Source organism: Epinephelus lanceolatus, chromosome 17 (genome assembly GCF_041903045.1).
Source record: "Epinephelus lanceolatus isolate andai-2023 chromosome 17, ASM4190304v1, whole genome shotgun sequence".
NCBI classification, from domain to species: Eukaryota; Metazoa; Chordata; class Actinopteri; order Perciformes; family Serranidae; genus Epinephelus; species Epinephelus lanceolatus.
In genome coordinates this window covers 7421421-7442702 of record NC_135750.1, presented here as the reverse complement: position 1 = coordinate 7442702, position 21282 = coordinate 7421421, and the positions used below count along the sequence as shown (strand labels likewise).

The window sequence follows — 21282 nt, the reverse complement described above, 5'->3', positions numbered from 1 at the left end:
CAAAATGAGGGTGTCAAATTCTGGAAGATAAAAACAAAAATGCACAAACAGAAAGGTTTAAAATGAATCTAAATATTGAAACGTGTTAATTACTGTAACCTTCTTTGGGCCGTGAACACACCTCCAGAGTTGTGGGCGTGTCCTCTGAGATTGTAGAAATAATCAAGATGATTCACGTGCTGTCGGATATCAGAGATCTACCTCGGATAAAGCACCAAAACTAAATGTGGGGGGCTGATATTTTTATTTCATCCTAAAAGAGAGTGCATGTGAGTTAAGTGGCTGAGGTTTAAAGCTGCAGCTGCGTGCTTTGTGTCTACTCACAGGTATGTGTGGTGTGACAACTGTAATTTCCGACACTGTGGTACGCATGTGCGAGGCGTGTTACTTCCTCGCGTCCAAACGTTGCTGTGGAGTGAAGCTCCTCCGATACTCTCAGCTATCTTTGGTGCAGCAGCGCGCAGCGCGGTCGGTGCGAAAGGGCGCACAATTGTAGTCAGCCAGCGACCCAGGAGACATGTCGGAAGGTGGGAGCCAGGGAGCTGCCGCGGCCGCGAACGGCAGCGGCAGCCCGACAAAACGTGCTCTCAGACCGGCCGTCGGCAACAAAGTGACCGTGGTGCTCGGGGCTCAGTGGGGCGACGAGGGGAAGGGGAAAGTTGTGGATCTGCTCGCACAAGACGCGGATATGGTGTGCAGATGTCAGGTTGGTTACCCCCTCTCCCTCTTCCTCTTCCTCCTCCATGCTGCATTCACTTGTTATGTGTCCGTTCCCGGGTTAAGCTAGTTACCGGAAGCCGCGCAGGTAACGGCAGCTCGAGCTGTGTTGAGTCAGGTGTCAGTTACAGAGCAGGCTAACGATAACTAGCTGTCTCACTCAGTGTTTTGCTAATGTCACCTTGAGTTCCTGCTAGCTGCCTGTAGCCGCTCAGACACCTTTACTGTCACTGATGAACTGACTCCTGTCGTGTGCACATGACGACGGAGCTGAAGGCATCTTGGGCTCACTAACGTGACCAGGTGCATCACCCCGTACCGGGCTTACCGGCCACCGTCCGTGCGTTAAAGCTAATCGGTTAGCTAGTACAGAGACTGGAGTTATGTTGACAGCTGGTTTTTATTACACTTCATCACAAGTTTATGTTCAGAACTGATGATGCACTGTATTGTGGGTATTGCAATATCCTGGTCCTGGTGTTGAAGGCTGCAACATTAAAGTTAGACAATGTGTGAATTAATCAGACTGTTGTAGCTGATTGACATGAGAATGCATGCAATTATTCATTATATCCGCAGTGCTAAGTGTCATTATTTTCCACTGGAGTCCAGTTTAAACACCAGCATGTCAGTGGTAAATTTGAGTCTTTCACTGTGACCTCTCTGTGCATTCAGATGCTGCAGACTAGGGTTTTTTGGAGCTTGCAGGCTGCACCAATTAGTCGATTAACTGATCAGTCAGTCGACAGAAAATTAGTTGCCAATAATTTTGATCATGCAATAATCATTTTATTTATTTATTATTAGCAAATAAGTCATGCAAGTTTCATGCTTCTGGAATGTGAGAATTTGATGGAAAAATGTGAATTAATCTGACATTCATAGCTGTGTGAAATGAGGCATGAATGCATGTACTTGTCCATAATATCCATAGTATTAAATAATATTCTTCACTGGAGTTCGGTATAAATATTACAGAGATACGCTAGTGGATTAGTGATTATTGACCTGCCTGTGCGTGCAGATGCTTTTTAAAAACTATTTTTTTTTAATAGACTAGTGTTCTCCTGATCTTGCATTCTGCACCTGAGCATGTCCATACACCAAACATTAGAGCTGCAACAATTAGTCGATTAAGTGACAGACAGAAAATTAGGCGCCAACTATTTTGGTCATTGAAAAATCGTTGTAGTCTTTTTATTTTATTTTCCTGCAAAAAAGTCAAACATTTTCTGGTTTCATGCATCTTAAATGTGAGATTTGATACATAAATTTTAGGAAAAAAATGTGAATTAATCTGACATTCATAGCTGTGTGAAATGAGCAATAAATGCATGTACTTGTCCGTAATATCCATAGTATTAAATAATATTATTCTTCACTGTGGTCTGGTATAAATATTACAGAGATACGCTAGTGGATTATTGACCGGATTATTGACCTGACTAGTGTTCTCCTGATGCACCTGAACACCACACCATACATTAAAGATGCAACAATAAATAAATTAATTAATTAATCAATTGACAGACAAATAGTGGTCAATGACTTTGACCATTTAATAAATTATTATTATTGTTATTGTTGTTTTTTTAATCAGAAGAGTCAAGCATTTTCTGGTTTCATGCTTCTTAAATGTGAGATTTGATACATAAAATTTAGAAAAAATGTGAATTAATCTGACATTCATAGATGTGTAAAATGAGCAATGAATGCATGTACTTGTCCGTAATATCCATAGTATTAGATAATATTATTTTACACTGGAGTTCGGTATAAATATTACAGGGATGCATCATCATATTACTGATTATTGACCTGTCTGTACGTTCTAGTGTTGTCCTGATCTTGCAGGCTGCTCTTGAACATACACACACCACACACTGGAGTCAATTAATCAATCAGTCGATCGACAGACACTTAATTGGAAATAGCCAAACATTTTCTGGTTTCATGCTTTTTAATGAAATAGTATGAAAGTTTTTTGTGGCTTCTTTTTCGCTTCTTTTTCAACCATCCTGTGTAGTTCACCTTTAGATGTGAGAATCTGATGCTGGTCTTTGTCATACCTGATAATAAACTCAATAGCTTCAGATAAAACATAACATTCAAAGACGTCATCTTTGTCTCTGGGAAATTACACACAACATTTTTCACAATTTTCCGACATTTTATTGACAAATGGACATCGTCCTGCTTATGGTCCACACATGCACCACCTTATCATTTCGGAGAGGCTTGGAAGGGACATGTTGCTAAAAATAAGACGTCATATATGTGCTGACAACATGCTTAGCTGTGTCAGGATGCACAGACCTGAGAGATGCTTTCTCTCCAATCTAACATCAGGATGTCATGTTTCGGTGTGTGTAGCTGTGACAGCGGGGCTTTCTCTTAAACGGATGTGTATGTAAAGAGATGTGATTGCAGCTGATAGCCAGCTGTAATTCACCTTCAGTGTCTGGGCACAACAAATGATTGTAATTGCTTTATCTTATCAGGCTGTATATTTAGTGACATCCATGTGACCCTGCACTTGCTCTTTATCTGGACTCGGTCAGCATGTTTGGCTCTGTGGTTTGACTCCTGGCGCGTTGTGTTGACTTTGCACGCACTCTAGTTTTCACATGCAAAACTGGTGGTTTGGAGAGTCTGCGTTGAGATGTTGTCACGGACGTGTTGACATGGCCTTTCTCTGCTGTTTGCCCACTGTGTGCTGGGAAGATTCATGTCGCCGATCTCCCTGAACTGGAATAGTTGAGCGAAAACAGTCAAGAAAGGACCGAGCTCCTTGACAATCACTTCATGTTTTGGCACATTTGGCACACGGCAAAACACGTGTGAAGAACTCAGATGTGTTTAGTTTGCACTTCCTATTTTTGTTGAATAGACTTCAAACCTTCGCAGCTCTCTGTCTTGTCTGTTAACACTTTCCCTGCTTTACAGTCTGTGTGTAAACTGAGGTGAGATGCTGCGTTCAAGTGCTCCTCGGATGGCCCTATTCCCTGATTTGGGAAGTCGTTCTTTCAACTGTGGTGTGTTGATGAGCTTTTAAGTCATAATGTGGAAAAACTTGGGCACTGTGAAAAAGTAGTGTCATATTTTATTGCTCAGTGACGTTTCTTGCAGCTATCGAAGTGATGTTTTTTTACCCAGGCTTGTTGCTTCACCAGTTCATCCCCTGAGGCCACTAAAATATCGCTGTACCTGACTTGTTATCAGGGTTAATGCTAATAGATACTTTTGTAACTAGCAGGTTGTAACCTATTACCAATTGAGAAATGACACGTGAGCAAAAACTAAAATGCAATTAGTGAATTAATAAAAAGTTTATTAACATTTTCTTTGTCTGCCATGTTTGTAGATAATACGGCGTCAATTTGGCAAGTCGTGTACATTTTTCTTGACTTTCTGAGTTGTGCTTACTTGAGGGGTTCATGTGAATTTTCCCAGTGTGGAGCTCATTTTTCCGATTATTCCGACACCACATGAATGCAGGGAAAGACTGCAGGCTGAGGCGATGAAGTCAGAATGACTGTACGTTGCCACTGCAGCGTTTGTGCATGTGTAACCTTTTTACCACAGAGGAGGTTGTCTGTACTTAACAGTGGTGCATTCACGATACTCTTTAGGTCAATGGGAAGCCAGTGGTTTCCATCCATTGGTAAGAGCTGAAACATGCTTTACCTTACACTATTTATTGTTGCACTGGAGCTGCGTGAAAGCTCAGATTGACTTGAAAAATCTGATTATTTTCCTTGATTAAGGATCACACCCTTTTACCCTTTTCCCTTACCTGCAGGCAACTATAAGCTCAATTATTGGGCAACACCAGTATTAAAGTTTTTGGAATTTTTGCCTTTTTATTGGGCAGTTGACAGGCAAGAAAAATCCAATGAGAGAGGGTTTGTTTCGTGCAACTGGGCTGTCGCAGCGAAGGAATTACTGACTTTTTTGTTTTGTTTTTGCAAATTACTTAATCTATCCTTTTGTTTAAGATATTTATTTTTTTTATTTATTAATTCTTAATACTTTAATGCTTGTGCTGATTGGTCTGCTCCTCTGCTGTGACAGCTTGGTAAAAGGTGGCGGTGGTGAGAGGTCGCAACTCTTGGCCACATCTCTTAGACGTTCAGTTCGTCATGCTGTTGGCATTCATAGCATCCTGTAAACACGCAGCACTCCCATGATAAAAACCCTAAAAACATGAACACAGCAGTTGTGGCAGTTGCTTGCCACTCCCTGTGGTTGGCTTGTCAATAACCCAGTATTTCAATATTGCATTTATCATGGCAGCTCTACCTAAAACAAAAGGTGCTTGTAAGAATCGATTGGGAATATTTGATGATGCTGTATGCATCCTCGCCACTCGCTCACCAGGACACTGCTCTATATCAGTATTTGAGAATTTGAGAATCCACTAAGAGTTTATCAGACAACATTCTTTTTTTCCACTTAAACACACAAAAAAACATCCCTTAAATTAGTTTTTCAGCGAGTTGTGACCCAGATATAAACCGCCATTTTTCATTTTGTCAGTACCCTTTGGTGGATACGCTATCTTACGGAGACAGTTTCTAAATTATCTTTGGTATATCTGCACTGTGGTGTCTTGACTCTTATTGGCTTACATATATGCTGACACACCGACATCTACAATAAGCCAATATCATATCTACCTACTTAACACCATGTTGCTCAGCCTCCTTAATAACACAGACAATGTTGTTAATCTTTTAGTGCTCGCACTAACTCTGTGGACTATAAGTTGTCCCTGTTGATAACAAGTTGACATAACAAGGATTCTCCGGAGCCTTGCAGCTTCCTTGTTCCTGCAGTCCTGTCGAGGCATATAAAAATAAACCGCTCTCTGGCAGCCGTCCTGCACAGCGTCCCCTCCATACATCACGGTGTGTGTGTGTGATTGTTGGGGGTTGCAGGGGCAGATAGCGTTGATCTTTTTATAAAAAAGCTTTGCCAGCAGTCTTGCTTGGTGTTCCTTACAGTCCAGACATTGAAGATCCTAGAAGTCACAGTTGGGGTTACAGGAGAGTAAAGGAGAGTGTGTCGCTGAGGGGGCGTCGACCAGCAAAACACATCCCGGGAGACCGATGGCGAGAGAGTCAGCAAGTCATTATTGTGGAATATCATATATGTATACCATGTTTCAACAAGTAAAGGGTGCAGCTTCATCCAAAACAAGGTTAATAGAAGATGTGGCTGTGCTGCAAGTCACATTTGTTCTTGTTATTTTTCTCTACCCACAGATGAGAAGTATTAATGAGTGACCACTCTAAATATTTATCATGTATAATGAGCTGTCCATTGCATTGAAAAAGTAATAAACTGTCACAAAATGATTAAGTTTGTTTCATTTATTACTGCATGAGCAGTTCACTGTCTGCATAGTTAAGTACAGGGATCTCTAAATACTGTTTTCAGACCTAGAGTTGTCTTGCTTTGGTCTGAATCAGGGACTAATTTTGTCACTAAGTTGTATAATTGCCTAGAGTTGGTTCGTGTTCTCACGGCAGCATTTACAAGAGGACCAGATCAAATGCCTTGTGTGAGAAAGCTGCTCTTGATTGGTCAGAATTTCCATGTGGGGGAAAAATCCAGGAAGTAAAGCAAACGTTGAAGAAGAGTACACTTGCAAGATAAATGTGACACTTTCTAATGTCACAATGGAGGGACAACTACGCAGGTTGATTTTAGCGCTGCTCATCGTGGACTATATTGCTGTCATTGTTCATTTTAGTCAAACCATACAGTTTGAAAACGAGGCGCGGCTCCAACTAGAAAACAATGTTTTGATGCATTGGATGTGCTGAATGTGCATATTAAGGCAGTACAGGAGGAGGTGCACATTAATAATCCTCCAGGACTGTAACATGCTCATGTTTAACCCAAACAATGTGTCATGTGACTGCAGTTGGTTCACATCCAGGTCGGAACACCTTCTCACCACAACAGACGAACGAACCACACTGAGGGGGCAAATGAACTTAAGTTTAATTGAACCGAACCAAACAGGGCAGGTGTGAAAGCATGCTTAATCAATATTAGATCAATTTAAAGCTGCAGCGATTAGCCAACTGACAGAAAATGACCCTGCAACTGAAACATTTTGATAATCGATTAATTGTTTGCATCATTTTCTAAGAGAAGCATCAAAACATTCTCCGGCTCCAGCTTCTCAAATGTCAAGATTTGCTGCTTTGCTTTGCCACATATGTGCCACAGTATTCAATGTTATATTTGTCTTTGGAGTACATGAGCATTTGCATATGAGGCCTTGGGCTCTCTGAAAGTACAGTGGGCATTTTGCACCATCCTTCTTCTCTTCTTTTGGGTCAAAACAGTAAATTGATTGTTGGGAAAATAGTCTCGACTTGACACTGAAGCAAAGTTGGTGCACTTAAATAATATTGAATATTTTACCAGTCAGAGTCTGTAAAATTAGTTTTTTATGTAAGGTTTGCTTGTTACTGAATGAAATGCATTACATAGTCGAAAGGAGACATTCAGGAGGAGGCTTTAAAAGCAGGATGTGTAACTGCTTGTATGACTAATTATTATTATGGCCTGACTGTGCTTGGAGATAAATATGCATGCCTGAAACAGACCGGAGGGCTCTGAAACAAGTCCATCGAGTTATTTTCTGTCTCTGAGCACCCTGGTCATGGTTACACTGTGGCTTCTCTTAGTGTATTTGTCTTTATTTCCCACAGACTGTGTCAGGATGATATATGAGTCCAGCTTTACCTCGCAGATACAATGCACTGGACACGTTGCTACAGAGATGTTTACTGAAACCAAGGCTTGGTTGGCAAACACACTTCTATCTTGTTTGCTCTTTCAATGCACACTTTGGTAAATATGTGCACAAGAGCGTTCAACACTTAAAAGGTTGAAGGATCACATTATATGACATGAAGTCAAACCCACTGAGCAGAATACCGACATACCTACAGGAGATGTTTGACACAAGCACCCTTAGGTCTGTGTTAATACTTGAAGTGCACGTTAACGACACTCAGGGCTCGGACTTGAGACCTTGACCCTGTCCAGGAGGTGGTTTCTGTTCTCTCCATGGCACCCTGCTGCTCAGAGACACTGTTTTATACACAACGCACGTGTGTTTGATGGAAGACAATGAACACAACCAATATCTGATGTTTTCTCTGACACAAGAAAGGTCTGTAGTTATTTTACACATTGCTGCTTAATGTGAATCAGACTTTATATAAATCTATGTATGAAAACAGAGGAATTAATTGGCAGATTGAACAATCATGAAATTAATTTAGTTAGATACCATTATAGCGGCATTTGAATGTTCCCACAGTCCAAAGACATGCAGGTTAATTGGTGACTCTAAATTGTCCATAGGTGTGAATGTGAGTGTGAATGGTTGTCTGTCTCACTGGCCTTTTTTAAATAGGAATTTGTTCGTCTTCGTTCAGCATTGGCAGTATAAAAGCAAAATCGGGGAGTGCGGCAAAATGCCGCCTGCCTACTTTTGTTTATACAGAATGTGCCTTTTTCGGGGCAATGGGGGGCGTGAGCAAGTAACAAAACATGTAGCTCAGCGTGTGACGTAAACAGTGACGTGGGAGGGAAGCCGCCGCTGATCAGTCCTTCGATGATTCTCTTGTAAGTCGGCCCGTTCTTCACCGTCCCTGTCATCTGACGGTTAATGGCCTCTTCGTTTGCGAGGACAAGGAGGGTGCGCAATTCCTTGTCTCCCCAGTTGCTCATCTTTACAGTGTCTGTCAGGGTTGCGTTTCCCTCTTGCTACTAGCTGCTCGCTAATTCCTGCTATCAGTGGCTCGCACCTGCAGCGTCATCAACAGCTCCTCCCACAAGTCATCAACAGCCCCTCCTGTGGTGGAGGGGCGCCTTGTTCTGTTTAAACCAAAAAGGTTGGGCAAATTGGGAAAATTGGGCACCTCGGATCAACTCGCCAATCCGGCTCTGTGTGTCTTAACGCTCGCAGCTTGCCGGCAAAATGGCCCAACATTTGCTGAAAATCTGGCAGTGTAGAAGGGGCCTATGTGTCAGCCCTGTGATAGTCTGGTGACCTGTCCAGGATGTACCCTGCCTCTCACCCAGTGTCAACTGGGATAGAGATACCCCGGGACCCCTAACAGGATAAGCGGTAACAGACAATTAATGAATGAATGAAGCCATTATGCAAAACATAACGTCAGTTTTGTAGAGTGTGCTCACAGACTGGTACAACGTTAAATGTTTTGTTTATTCTGTCTGCTTCTGAAGTTTATAATAAAACTAGTGTGCAGAATTTTTGGTTGATGATTGCAGTAGTGTAGAACTTGTACAGAAGTAAGTCCTCTCAATCATCACGTATGACCCACTAGAAGTGTGCGCCATTCATTTTTCAGTAACTTATCCTGTTGGGGGTGGCGGGAGGGGGCTGGAGCCTATGACCGCTGACATTGAGCGAGAGGCAGGGTACGCCCAAAGCAGAGGGATGTGAGGCCCTTTTTTATTCCTGGTTCAGGAGCAGGGTCACTAATTAACACCTACAGTTAACTCAGACAGTTGCTTTATTTTGAGAGAGGTATAAGAGAAAGTTTTATCAGCCTGTCATTCAGATTTCCTACCAAATACTTCAGTTTTAAATGTCAAGTCAAGTCCATTTTTTGTTTTGTGTAGCACAACATCACAAGGGGCTTTACAATCTATACCGCATTTATATCCTTAATAGACCCTGGATTTGGGTAAAGAAAGACTATGTATGTATGGACAATCAGGACGGCCATGTAGCTAGACTGAGGTCTGTAACATCAGTCAGGTATTATCAGGTTGAAACTGTTTGTTTCCCACCACAACTCATCTTCTCTAAATCCACTCTGTTGAATCAAATTCTCTGGACCTCATATTGTAATCTCTCTCTCACACACACACAGAGTCAGATAAGCAGTGTCACCACAGCAGTGCACAAACCACAGTACAATATCAGGTGAGTGTTAAAAGTTTCTCGTGATGGGAATAAGAGGCCGATCACGGGACTGTAGGAGAACCAGAGTTAGGTTCTGTGGGGGATGGGATGGATCGTAAAAAGGATCTAAAAAGGAGAGGCATCTGCCCCCTCCCTACCATCTGTCCCCCCTCTCCACCTTCAGGGTACTGCTGTGGCCAGGAATAACCCCATGTGGTCAAAGCACATGCTGGGCTTGATTTACATCCACAGGCTACAGAGTTAGGAACAGGACGGACCAAAAGTTGAACTGGCACCTCAGGTGGTGAGCAGCGACACAAGCTGCTGCAGCGACATGAATGGATCTGCGGCTGCCTTTTTGTTATCGGCACGGCAAAAAATAAAGATACTTAAAATGCCTTCCTTGATTCATTTCTCCCCCTCCTGTCTCACCGTTGTATCTTTTCTGCTTTGCTTATGTTCTTCTCGCCGCTAATATCATCCTGTATTTCTTTTCCATCTGTAAGCCCATGAGCTGCGGCGTAATAACCTCTATGACTGCGAAACATAAAGCGGAGAGAGGCAAAGCAGGTCAGATTGTGGCGTTGTCGTACTAAGACTCACTGTTCTCCTCCTGGGCTCCACTTTTGCATTTTTATCTCTGTTGTCAGCTGTGCTAAATCATGTGCAGGCCTGTATGCAGTGTCCAGATTAACACCCAGCAAGCACAGTGTGTCACCGTTTAATGCGGCCCCTGCCTGTTTGGGAATGATCCCAGAACTTTAGAATATCAAATCTTAATTTATGGCGTAAGTGCAAACAAAACATTTAAATTCAACGTCTTCTTTTATCTGAATAAAAAGTCATATTGTCGAGTCATGTCCCTGCGGCTCTCCCAGGTATTGTTGGGTGATCCAGGTCGTTAATATCAGACACTCCTTGTATCGAAGTGCATAATGTAACTTGCCACTTATCACAGTTTGAGCTGCTTGTTTACCAGCAAAATGACGCAAGTCGTCATGCAAGAACCTCTCATACAAACAAATTTGTTTGTTCATAAGTGGCACATGGGAGTGATTAGAGATCATCTGTTTCCAGTTTTCTAGAATTTTGTCTCAGGCATGAACAAAATCCACGAGTCTGTCCTAAGAAACACAACAATGGGATCCAAATGTGCTCGATACAGAATTTAGATTCAGATTACAAACAATTGATCACTCCCTTTCACATTTATGTTGGCATGGCTGCAGTGAGGCAGTCATGCATCTGTTGTGGCATTGACCCTGAGTGAGATGTTTGGCGCAAGGTGATACTAAGTCTTCTATCCTGGATGTGAACATACCTCAGTGTCCAGTGTCATTTTAATATAGATAATTGATTAAAAGACTTAATGCATATATTGTCAATGGAACATGCAGCTTCAACTCTTTGTGACCATGGAGATGATGGACCCTGGATTTGTATAAGATCTTATTGAGGAAAAAAAATGGTACATGAATGAACTTCATTGTATTGACTTTTATTTATTTAGAAAGATATTTATTAGCATCTAACTTATTGTTAAACTGCTCCCTCTTTATTATTCATCACAGTGCAGCTCTGCTCTGATGACACGTGTTTGACACTGCTGTACCGATACTGCTAATCTTGGTATCTTTTTGTATGCTGGTGTCCGACTGCAGGACTTAAAGAGGAACTAATGTTTTTCAACCTGGGCCCTATTTTCCGATCTACTTTTGTCTAAATGAGTGATAGGATGTTCAATATGTGACATTCCTCCAGTACGAAGCTAGGGCTGACCTGCCTGCAGCCCGTTAGCGTGCGCTGTATTAAATGATAGGGCACTCAGACAGCGTCAAACAACGTCAAAATACGTCCACTAAAAAGTGCATTTTTTTCACACAGATAGGCTCGGATTGTTAGTATAATTATCCAGCAACATAACGGTAAGGAGAAATGAACGTCTGTGTTTACCTTTAGCTGGATTCGGACATGTTCCTCTGCCTGTTGCTGCTCCCTCTCTCTCCTCGTCCGCTCTTCAGTTTCAATGAGCTCTGTGTCCGTGTACGTCTGTGTATTCCGTGTTCAAATAAATACGGGCGGTCACCAAATTCAAATGGCTCATCCAGATCCAGTTGGTCAAAATAGGGTAAAAATTTGGATATGTTTGTTGTGGCAAGTCAAAACACTCACTCCGAGAGTGAAAGTCTGGCTCTGAAATCTCACGTCTCACGAGATTTGAGTTGTTGCAGGAAGTTACTGCTGGAGTGACCTTACAGACGTGAGGAGTTACTCTGTTTGGAGTAGGGCTGACCCCAAAAATTAGAATCTTCGAAGCTTCGTTCGATGTCACGGGATTCGATTGTGGAAAAAAAAAAAAGAAATCGAATAATCTACCTTTTTTTTTTTTTCCCTCCCGTTTTTTGGGGAGACCTTGAACACAACACTAACCCCATTAGGCCGAGTAAAGAAGTCTTCTGGTCTGATTAAAAAAAGTTTCACAGTAAATCAGAGAACAGGGATATTATTATTGCCACGGGTTATTTGAAATGGACGAAGGTATTCTTTACTGGTAAGTTAAGGGAGAATAGCTATCATGTAATTAAAAAAGAAAACATCTCCGACAAGGAAATAGAAAGCCTGACGTGCAATGAATGGAGACCTATTATCCTGCTTGGACACAGATGACTAAATTCTTTCAACAATGTGACTCAAAATAATGATAAAATAGATTTTATTGATGTAAAATAATATACTGATGGTGACATTTTCCACCGGTCCGCTGCACTCTGAGTCTGTCTGCTTGCGCTGCAGTGTGCGCCGAGGGTTTTAATTTTTAGTGTTAAATCAAAAGTTAAACACTACTTATCAGCAACCAGAAGTGTTTTTTCGTTTGTGAATATTTTTATCTTAATTCTAGGGTTGCAAGAAACTACGTTTCCTTAACTTTTTTGGACTTTTTTTTCCGCTCTTATCTATAGTGCTGTTTATCAGTCTAAATCATGTTGGTATGAGTTGCAGAGTGTTGGAGATATCAGCCGTAGAGATGTCTGCCATCTCTCCAATATAATGGACGAGACGTCACTCATCTTGTGGTGCTCAGAGTGCCAACATTTAAAAAAAACAACAAAACTCAACAGCGATGTCTCTTTCCAGAAATCATGACCTGATTACTCAAGATAAACCACAGACATTGTTGTGAACAGTTTCATGAAGGAACTATTTTCTTTCTACTGAACTACACCCACCAACTGTATCACAGTGCAGAGGGTAGTGTGCATCTACTCACGGACAACAGGCTCATGTTTGTGACAGCACGGAGTTGTAAACATAATGGCGTCCTCCTCGGCTGAGCTGTAACGTTAGCTATTTCAGTAGTGCTAGGCACACATTCTGCGTAGTGATACGGATGGCGGGTGTAGCCTCATAGAAAGAAAATAGTTCCTAACTGAGTCATGATTTCTGGAAACAGACATCGCTGACAAGTGTTCAAAATGATTTTTTTTGGCGCTTTGAGCATCACATGCTGAGAGTCATCCTGTTTCATGATATCTGAGAGAGGGCAGACATCTATACGGCCGATATCTCCAACACTTGGCAACTCAAAACAATCAAGATTGACAAAGAGCACTATACATACAGTAAGAGGAAAAAAGTATCTTTGCTTCATGGATGAACTGTTGGGTAACATTTGTATCAGTGAAACACAAACGGAGCATGACAGGTGCATTATGTGGTAGTTTTAAAGACGTAGTAGTTTATGTGAAGGATGAAATCAGCTCCTCATGATGAGGTGATTTCATCAGAATGAAATGAGCAATTTATGTTTATCCAGTTAGGAGAGATTGCCGAATCTAATTTGCAATAGTTGTTTATGATAGATTACAGAAATGTTCTTTCATGAGCTTTGTCTTTGGCTCTGGTTTTATTATTGGACTCATACGTGCCAGCGTAGCTTGTTAGTAGGGTTGCACAACAACACATCATTCCTCCAGCTACATGTCCTCTGTTGGAGTGTGATGGCCGCTTGTGGCTTTGAGGTGTGAAGTTTGAACTGCAGTTTGTTTTTAGATGTATGAGTTGGGAGCAGCAGGTCTGGACACAAGGTGGTGTTGGGTGTAGGTACCAGAGCATTATTTACATAATGTTTAATCCATAGCTCCAACAATCCATTTTAACTATCCTTTGCTCACACATCTGTCAGTACGTTTACACTGGACTGAGACCTTCACTTGGGATGTGAGTGCGTAGTGAGCGGGAGTCTCTAAGCAACAGCACAGAGTAGCTAACACACTAACAGACAGTAGCCGGTGGCTGATGTGCCATGCTTGTTGCTACTTGCCAAACTATCCAGCCTGCCTTCCAGCTCAGCCAAACAAACTTGCTTCCATTAGGCCTCTGTGTGTGTCTGTTTGTCTCATCGCTCTGTGTCTCCTCTCTGCAGGGCGGCAACAACGCAGGACACACAGTGGTGGTCGACTCGGTGGAGTATGACTTTCACCTCCTCCCCAGCGGCATCATCAACCCCAAGGCCACCGCCTTCATCGGTGTGTAATACACACAGACGCAGAAACACTTTAATTCACACACTATTTGCTCACACACAATAACGCACAGTCGCTCTAGCACCAAGGCCGTCTTTCCTCTGTATTTTCTTGATGAATTGATCAAGACTCTTTTTAGCCTGCTGCCGCCGCCGCTCATCATCGCTGGCAGGAACAGCCTCCATTTTGAGGACGGCTGCAGCGAGTGCGATCAGCTTGACTCAGAGCCAGACTGCAGATTGCATCACATCCACTCATCTGCAGTAACTTCATTAGCTAATGGTGTCTTACTCTTTCTTTCTGGTTTCAACCTCCACCCCACACACACACACACACACACACACGCATGCACACATCTGCAGCTGTATGATCCCTCAATACTTCTTTGATATGTGACACATTAATGCTTCTGCTGGCTCAAATGCTCAGAAGCCTTTCAGCATGTTTACAGTGTGACGTGCACTTGGATCGATGGTGCTTCAGAGAATGCTGCACGTGCCCAGTCGAGGGAGAAAGGACAAATGTTTTTTAAGAAACTTAAATAAATTAAATAAGTAGATATTTTTGTTTGCTCACTGAAAGCTACAGTTGGTCACTTGTAAAAATAACTACTGAATCTTTCACCATATTTACACAGTCGTATATGAGACAGATAAATGATGCTCCTCCACCACCTCCAATTGCTTCTAGTGGCATTACTGTGTGTGAACAAAAAGAACCAATCAGAGCTGAGGAGTGTCTGACGCAGCTGTCAATCACTACTTGAACTGTTGTCAGCGCTTCCTAGTTTGACATTTTGATGAATTATGCATCAAGATTCTTTCACTGCATTGCTTTTTCTCTTCTCAAATGTTTTCAGAGACATATTTTAGTGTCCTATGCAGCTGTAAACCAGAGTGTGTGACTTGGCCGCCATGTTGAAATAGTTGAGCTTCAACCACAGCTCTCTTACTTTACACCTAAACCGTACAGTGTCATGTTTTTGAAGAAGACTTGAGGCAGAGAGACAGGCAACGCAGTAACAGAATCTTTATTCATATTTCATCAGCACTGCCTAGTTTGACAGTTTGACCCAGGGTTTCTGACATATTCATTTATTTGCGGCGGCCTATCATCTGCTGCCACATATTGATTATCTACTTTTGGAGCTGGACTGTTTATCAGGAATGTATTTATCGTTTGGTTATTGCACCACACTCTCAGAGCACAGAGTGTACTCTGGGCACAGGTGGTGCTCCTCTCATCCATTGATCTGATCTGATCAACTCTGATAGTGTCTCCCTTCGCTACGTCTCGCCCCCATGACGCAAATTGGCCAATCACAACGTAGCATCGGGCCGGCTCAGACCAAGTGTCTGACACCAACACAGCTGTGCTTCATTGTTTCAGATTTCCTTCATTTTCAGGCTGGTTTTGTGGATTTGGAGCTAAATGTTGTGCCTGGGGCACGTCGTGTATTAATGACACTCGTTACCTGGAGAGGTTGGAAAAAGATATATGTTTTGTTCCAAAACCAAAATCAAACCCTGAAAAGTGTAGGGTTAGCTAGCTACTGAAGATATAGCCTACTGAATGTATACACATGCTGCTTTTGCTTTGTAATGATTATAACAGTGAAACAAAGACCAACCCTGCTGTACAGGAACCAGTGAAGGGAAGCAGGGAAACTTTGCTGATATTCAACCAGCTGTGTGAACGTACTCATTGTCTTGTGTGGCGATCAGCAGTGATGTGGTGGTTCACTTTTACACTGTGATCTGTAGCCTATAGTTCGGCTTTAGCTTCTAACTATCTTTGTCTTTTTAACCTGTTGTTGCTGCTGAGTCAGTTTGACATCCTGGATATATCCTTCAAACACAGACTGTAGACCCCTCTGTCTGCTTCTCTCTGGAATCACTCTTTCATTTGTCATTTTATTGATGATAATATTGTTAGTTACAGTGTGGACTCCATGCTTACTGCGACAGCTTGTCGGACCATCACAAAGGGGCGGGGCTTGGCGTAAGGTCAGTTGTTCACCCTGCGACTTACAAAGAGTTGTGCCTATGCTGCGTTTATGGACCCGCAAAAACCTCTGAATTTAGTGAGGTGACCCAGAGTGATACAAAAGGATGCGCACACACTAAAAAACCCGAAAAGTTTGCTTATCCACCCCACCAGTCGCTTTAACCATAATGAACCATAATGCAACCATTATCCTTGGCAGTAGTCACAGCATCTTCATAACAATGCGTTCAGTTATTGGAAGCTTTTACCCCAAAGTGCCGACTGTACTATAACTGTACACTTCAGCTCTGTGAGGACACCTACTCTCCACCAATTCATGCTCTGCACACGGAGCTTTCCACTGTAAAAAGCAGCGACTGAGCTGAGGTGATCTCTTCTGTGTTCCTCCGCAGATGTGTTGTGATTATTTTTAAATGGACAGCAGGCCGGTCTGTCATTCACAGTTGACATTTTCTTCTCACTGCTGTCCTCTAAAAGCTGTGAAAGGATTTTTCACACCGAGTGGAGACCAAATTGGAAATATAAAAATTCAGCATCTCTTCCTTGATAATGCTGTTTGTGTATGTGGATATTTATAGCCATTCTAGTGGCATGGATTTACAGACAGCAGTGTTGGTTGATACACCACTGAAATATGCTACTAATATACTCCCTCTGTGTAAAAGCACATTCCTGGCCTCCAGCACTGGGAGCAAATATGTGCTCAGGTCTGTCCTGTTCTTGCGCCGAAAATGTTATTTTTATCTCCCACATTTATTCCCACAGTGTCACTGAAACAGTGTTTATTGGTTTTTAAGCCTTTTCCCACATTTCTTACATTTAATTTGGTCAGAGTAATTACCTCACCTCTTCCACTTAATGCAACTCAATTAAAAAGATAATTAGAGCCGGCTGTTTGAATACTCTTGTGAGCAGGCGTCGTTTTGTGTCTGACAGAAAAATACATCCTTTAACATCACACTTAGGCTGTCAGCACACACCTGGGGCAGCTGTCACAGTGTCAGACATTCACTCATGTAACTTATAATCAGGCTTTAGACTAGTCATTAACGGTGCGACAGCAGCACTCGTGTTATTTTGCACGTCAGACTGGCTGAGTACATTTACCAAAGGACTGTACTCAGGTTTATTTTCTGAGGTTCTTGTACTTCAGTGTTTCCATATCATGATACTGTATACTTCTCTTCCACCACAATTTAGAAGCAAATATTACACTTTTTACTTTTTATTTATTTCACAGCTTTAGTTACTATTAGGGGTGTAAGAAAATACTGATGCACTTCTTGAGTATCACAGTATTATGTGTTGTGATACTGCACCAATTCTCAAAAACACTATCAATTTTCATTTTCCGTAACCGCTTATCCTGTTAGGGGTCACGAGGGGGCTGGAGCCTATCCCAGCTGACACTGGGTGAGAGGTAGGGTACACCTAGACTATCACAGGGCTGACACATTAGCCCTTTTTAACTAGGAGTTGTGCAAATTTGCAGGAAAGCCCAATCAGTCTTCTTTCAGCATTGGCAGTATTAAAACAAAATCGGGGAGTGCGGCAAAATGCGGCCTACCTACTTTTGTTCATACAGAATGCGCCTTTTTCGGGGCAATGGGGGGCGTGAGCAAGTAATAAAACGTATAGCTCAGCGTGTGATGTAAACAGTGACGTACTCCGAGGGAAATCGCGGCTGGTCAGTCCTTCGGCGATTCTCTCATAAGTCGGCCTGTTCTTCACCGTCCCCGTCATCTGACGGTTAATGGCTTCTTCATTTGAGAGGACAAGGAGGGCGCGCAATTCCTTGTCTCCCTCATCTTTACAGTGTCTGTCAGGTTTGCGTTTCCCTTTTGCTACTAGCTGCTCATTCCTGCTATCAGCTGTATTAGATTTTCATGGTACAATAAGCGTCTCAGAAACTAACGCGGTTTCACGGTACCACGGTATTACAGAATTATTATCCGTCAGAGTGACGCAGACGATTAATTACTATATTTGAAACTTGAAACCATTTTTAATGGAATTGTAAAAAGTCTCCCTTTTGAAAATTACTAAAATAAAGTGAAGATTTCTGTGCAGCTGCATTTTTTTGTTTCAATATTGTAGACAAGCAAATGTACACGATAACCGTGAATTTTAATATCACGGTATACCTTGAACCGGTGTACCATTGCGACCCTAGATGCGTATCATATGGCCCAAGATACTCATTGTTAATACAAAATATGAATCAACTGATTAATGGTGATACCTTTACTTCAAAGTATATTTTGATGCTCTGTGAATGAGTGACTTTTCTTTATAAAGAGTAAATCTGTGCTGTAATATTGAAGCTTTTACGCAAGTGTGAAGAAAAACAGGTCTGAGAAGTTTTTATGGTAAAATCCCCCTCTGGTGAAATTGTTCATGAGAGGATTTATGTGTATGACCCGTGACTGTAGACACGTAAATCAATTTGAGTTGATGCATGCTTCAGGCTCAAGAGCGTTCTTTACACACATCCGTCAAACTGTGTGTGTTTCTGTTTATCAGACAGTGTAACTGTAACCGACGCCGGTTTCTTTTTTCATCTCAGGCAACGGTGTAGTCATCCACCTGCCTGGCCTGTTTGAGGAGGCAGAGAAGAACGAACGCAAAGGAAAAGGTGAGTTGTTTTAAACACAAACAGCAACAGAAGAAAACTGTGTATGTAACGTGTGGAGACTTAAAGCGTATCCGTGTGTGTGTGTGTGTGTGTGTGTGTAGGTCTAAAGGAATGGGAGAAAAGGTTGATCATCTCAGACAGAGCACATATTGGTAAGTCCTCTCATGTTTGATTGTTGGCATGCAAAAATGTGTGTGTGTTTGTGGACGTGTGTGTGTGAGCCCTGCTTTCTCCGAGGTGTGTGAGAGTGTGTGTCCCCTCTCTTCCTCCTTTGCAGTGTTTGACTTCCACCAAGCGGTCGATGGCGTTCAGGAACAGCTGAGACAAGAGCAAGCAGGCAAGAAGTAAGACACCTGTTGCTTTGAAAATGACAGCACACACACGCACACACACAGATCACGCAGATCAGATCAGTTGTCACATCTTGCTCAGAAAGACGTTGACCAATTTTGTCATTGATTTATCTTGAATCCTATGAGTCACGGCCAACACCCAGATGAACATCCAAGGACATCCACACACCACACAGAGTGTTTTTAAGCATTCACGTTGGCAGTGAGTCATAATCTTTTCTCATGTTACTTTCAGTGAGCTCCATATCGTTCCATCTGGTTGACTTTGGAGATTATTCATTACTGTTGACAGAGCATTGCTGCAACAACACTGTTCCTCTCATTATACTCCACACCAGGCTGCATTATTAACATACAATAATCCTGATCATGTTGTTAAATGTGATGTGCTAATGTTACTGCATGTCTAATACAATAATATTCTGTAAACTTTCACTTCTTAACGTGCAGTAAGCAGTGTCAGCCGTAGCAAAGAGGACCTATTATGCTTTACTTTCTGTGATATACATGATGTTACAGTGTCGTATGTTCATGCTAAACGTAGCACATGTTTCAGATAACGAGGGAAACTTATCCAAAAGTAATCCTTGTGAGCAACATCTCAAGCCTTAGACCGTTCTGAATACTTTAGCTGCGTGATGACATCAGCTCGTGATGGATTTCGTCACATGCTCATCTGCTGCAGGCACTGCACGGCAAGTATTAACATCATGTAGCTTACTGTGCTACATGTAGCCCCATTATACTCTGTTAGTCGTCCCCCGGCAGCAAGTACGATACCGCGATATGTAGCTACATGCTAACATTAGGGCGGATTTGGGGTGGCTGTAGCTCAGAGGTAGAGCGGGTCTTCCACCTGTCAAAAGATCAGCTATTCGCTCCCCATCTCCGCCAGCCCGCATGTCAAAGTATCCTTGAGCAAGATATTGAGCTCCAATTTGCTCCATCGGTGTGTGAGTGTGTTAAAAACCGAGTAGCGGGGGCACCATGTGTGGTTGCCTTGGCCACCAGTGTGTGAATGGGTGAATGTGACTCGTAGTGTAAAAAGTGCTTTGAGTGGTCGGAAGACTAGAAAGGTGCCAAGTGCAAGTCAATTTACCGTTTTACCATTTGACAAACATGTAATCGTGAAGATCGTCATGAAGATTTTCAGTGTTGAACGTGGCCCTGTTCAATACTAAGAAATTTGCTCAGTGGTGCATGATGCAAAAAAAAAAGTTTGACTTGACACGGTTGAAAATTTACTGGATATTCTGCATCGTGGGGACTTAGAGCAGGCGCACGAGAGACTCCTGCTGGCCGAGTGGCTCACTTCCTGTTTAGCCCTGTGCTAACTTAAATAGGGATAAGGTAATGTTGTTGAGCGGCTCCTCTTTTGAAATATTATGCGACAAAATTGATCAAATTCTGGTGAAACATTTCTTTTCACAGTGGGTTGTCACACTCATTGATTCACAGATGTTTCTTTCACAGTGTTAGTCTATGGGAAAAATGCTTCTGGGCCCCACGGCATCACATGACGGACCCGGATGTTTGTGACTCCACGGTTTGGCCACCATGTCAAATTAGCTTCAAAGCCTTGCGCTGTTCCTTGGGGCTCGGCAGAGACACTGAGAGCTCGGATAAAGGGGACCAATTAGAGCAGACAGCTTTTTCCGGAGGCGGTCCTCAAAAAGACAGGCGCCAAAATGGAGCATCTTAGTCAGAGGATGAACACAGATGTTCCAGGACAGACAGCATGAAGAAAACACTGATTTTTGAATAATTTTATAATAACACAGTATCAGATGATGATGTAATAGGGCTCACTCATGGTGATGAACCTACAGAGAATAATCAGCTTCTCTCTTAACAGAGCTGTAGTGACTTTCAGCTCATTGTTTAGCTGTCTGACTCCCATCTATACTGCTCCCATGGCCTCATTTTCGTACAGGGCAGCTGTTTCCTGCCGTAAAGCTCTAGAAACCTCACTGTACACCTGCTCAGCAGCAAATATCAGACAGACACAGAGACTAGATGGTGAACATAGTGCAGCATTTAGCAGCTAAAGAGAAAGATATTTCCCTCAGGAGTCGTTAGAGA

At 42.4% G+C, this 21282-nt stretch overlaps 1 protein-coding gene across 1 annotated transcript in view; it reads left to right on the top strand.

Annotated features, from left to right (window-relative positions):
• Positions 1–367: 367 nt before the first annotated feature.
• Positions 368–21282, top strand: part of adss2 (adenylosuccinate synthase 2) — a 39783-nt gene continuing 18868 nt past the window's right edge. Inside the window, exons 1-5 of the mRNA XM_033613349.2 lie at positions 368–706; positions 14106–14208; positions 18779–18847; positions 18949–18999; positions 19125–19191. Coding sequence (XP_033469240.2) covers positions 518–706; positions 14106–14208; positions 18779–18847; positions 18949–18999; positions 19125–19191 — 479 coding nt within the window. The 5' untranslated portion in view covers positions 368–517. The remainder of the gene's footprint in view (positions 707–14105; positions 14209–18778; positions 18848–18948; positions 19000–19124; positions 19192–21282) is intronic.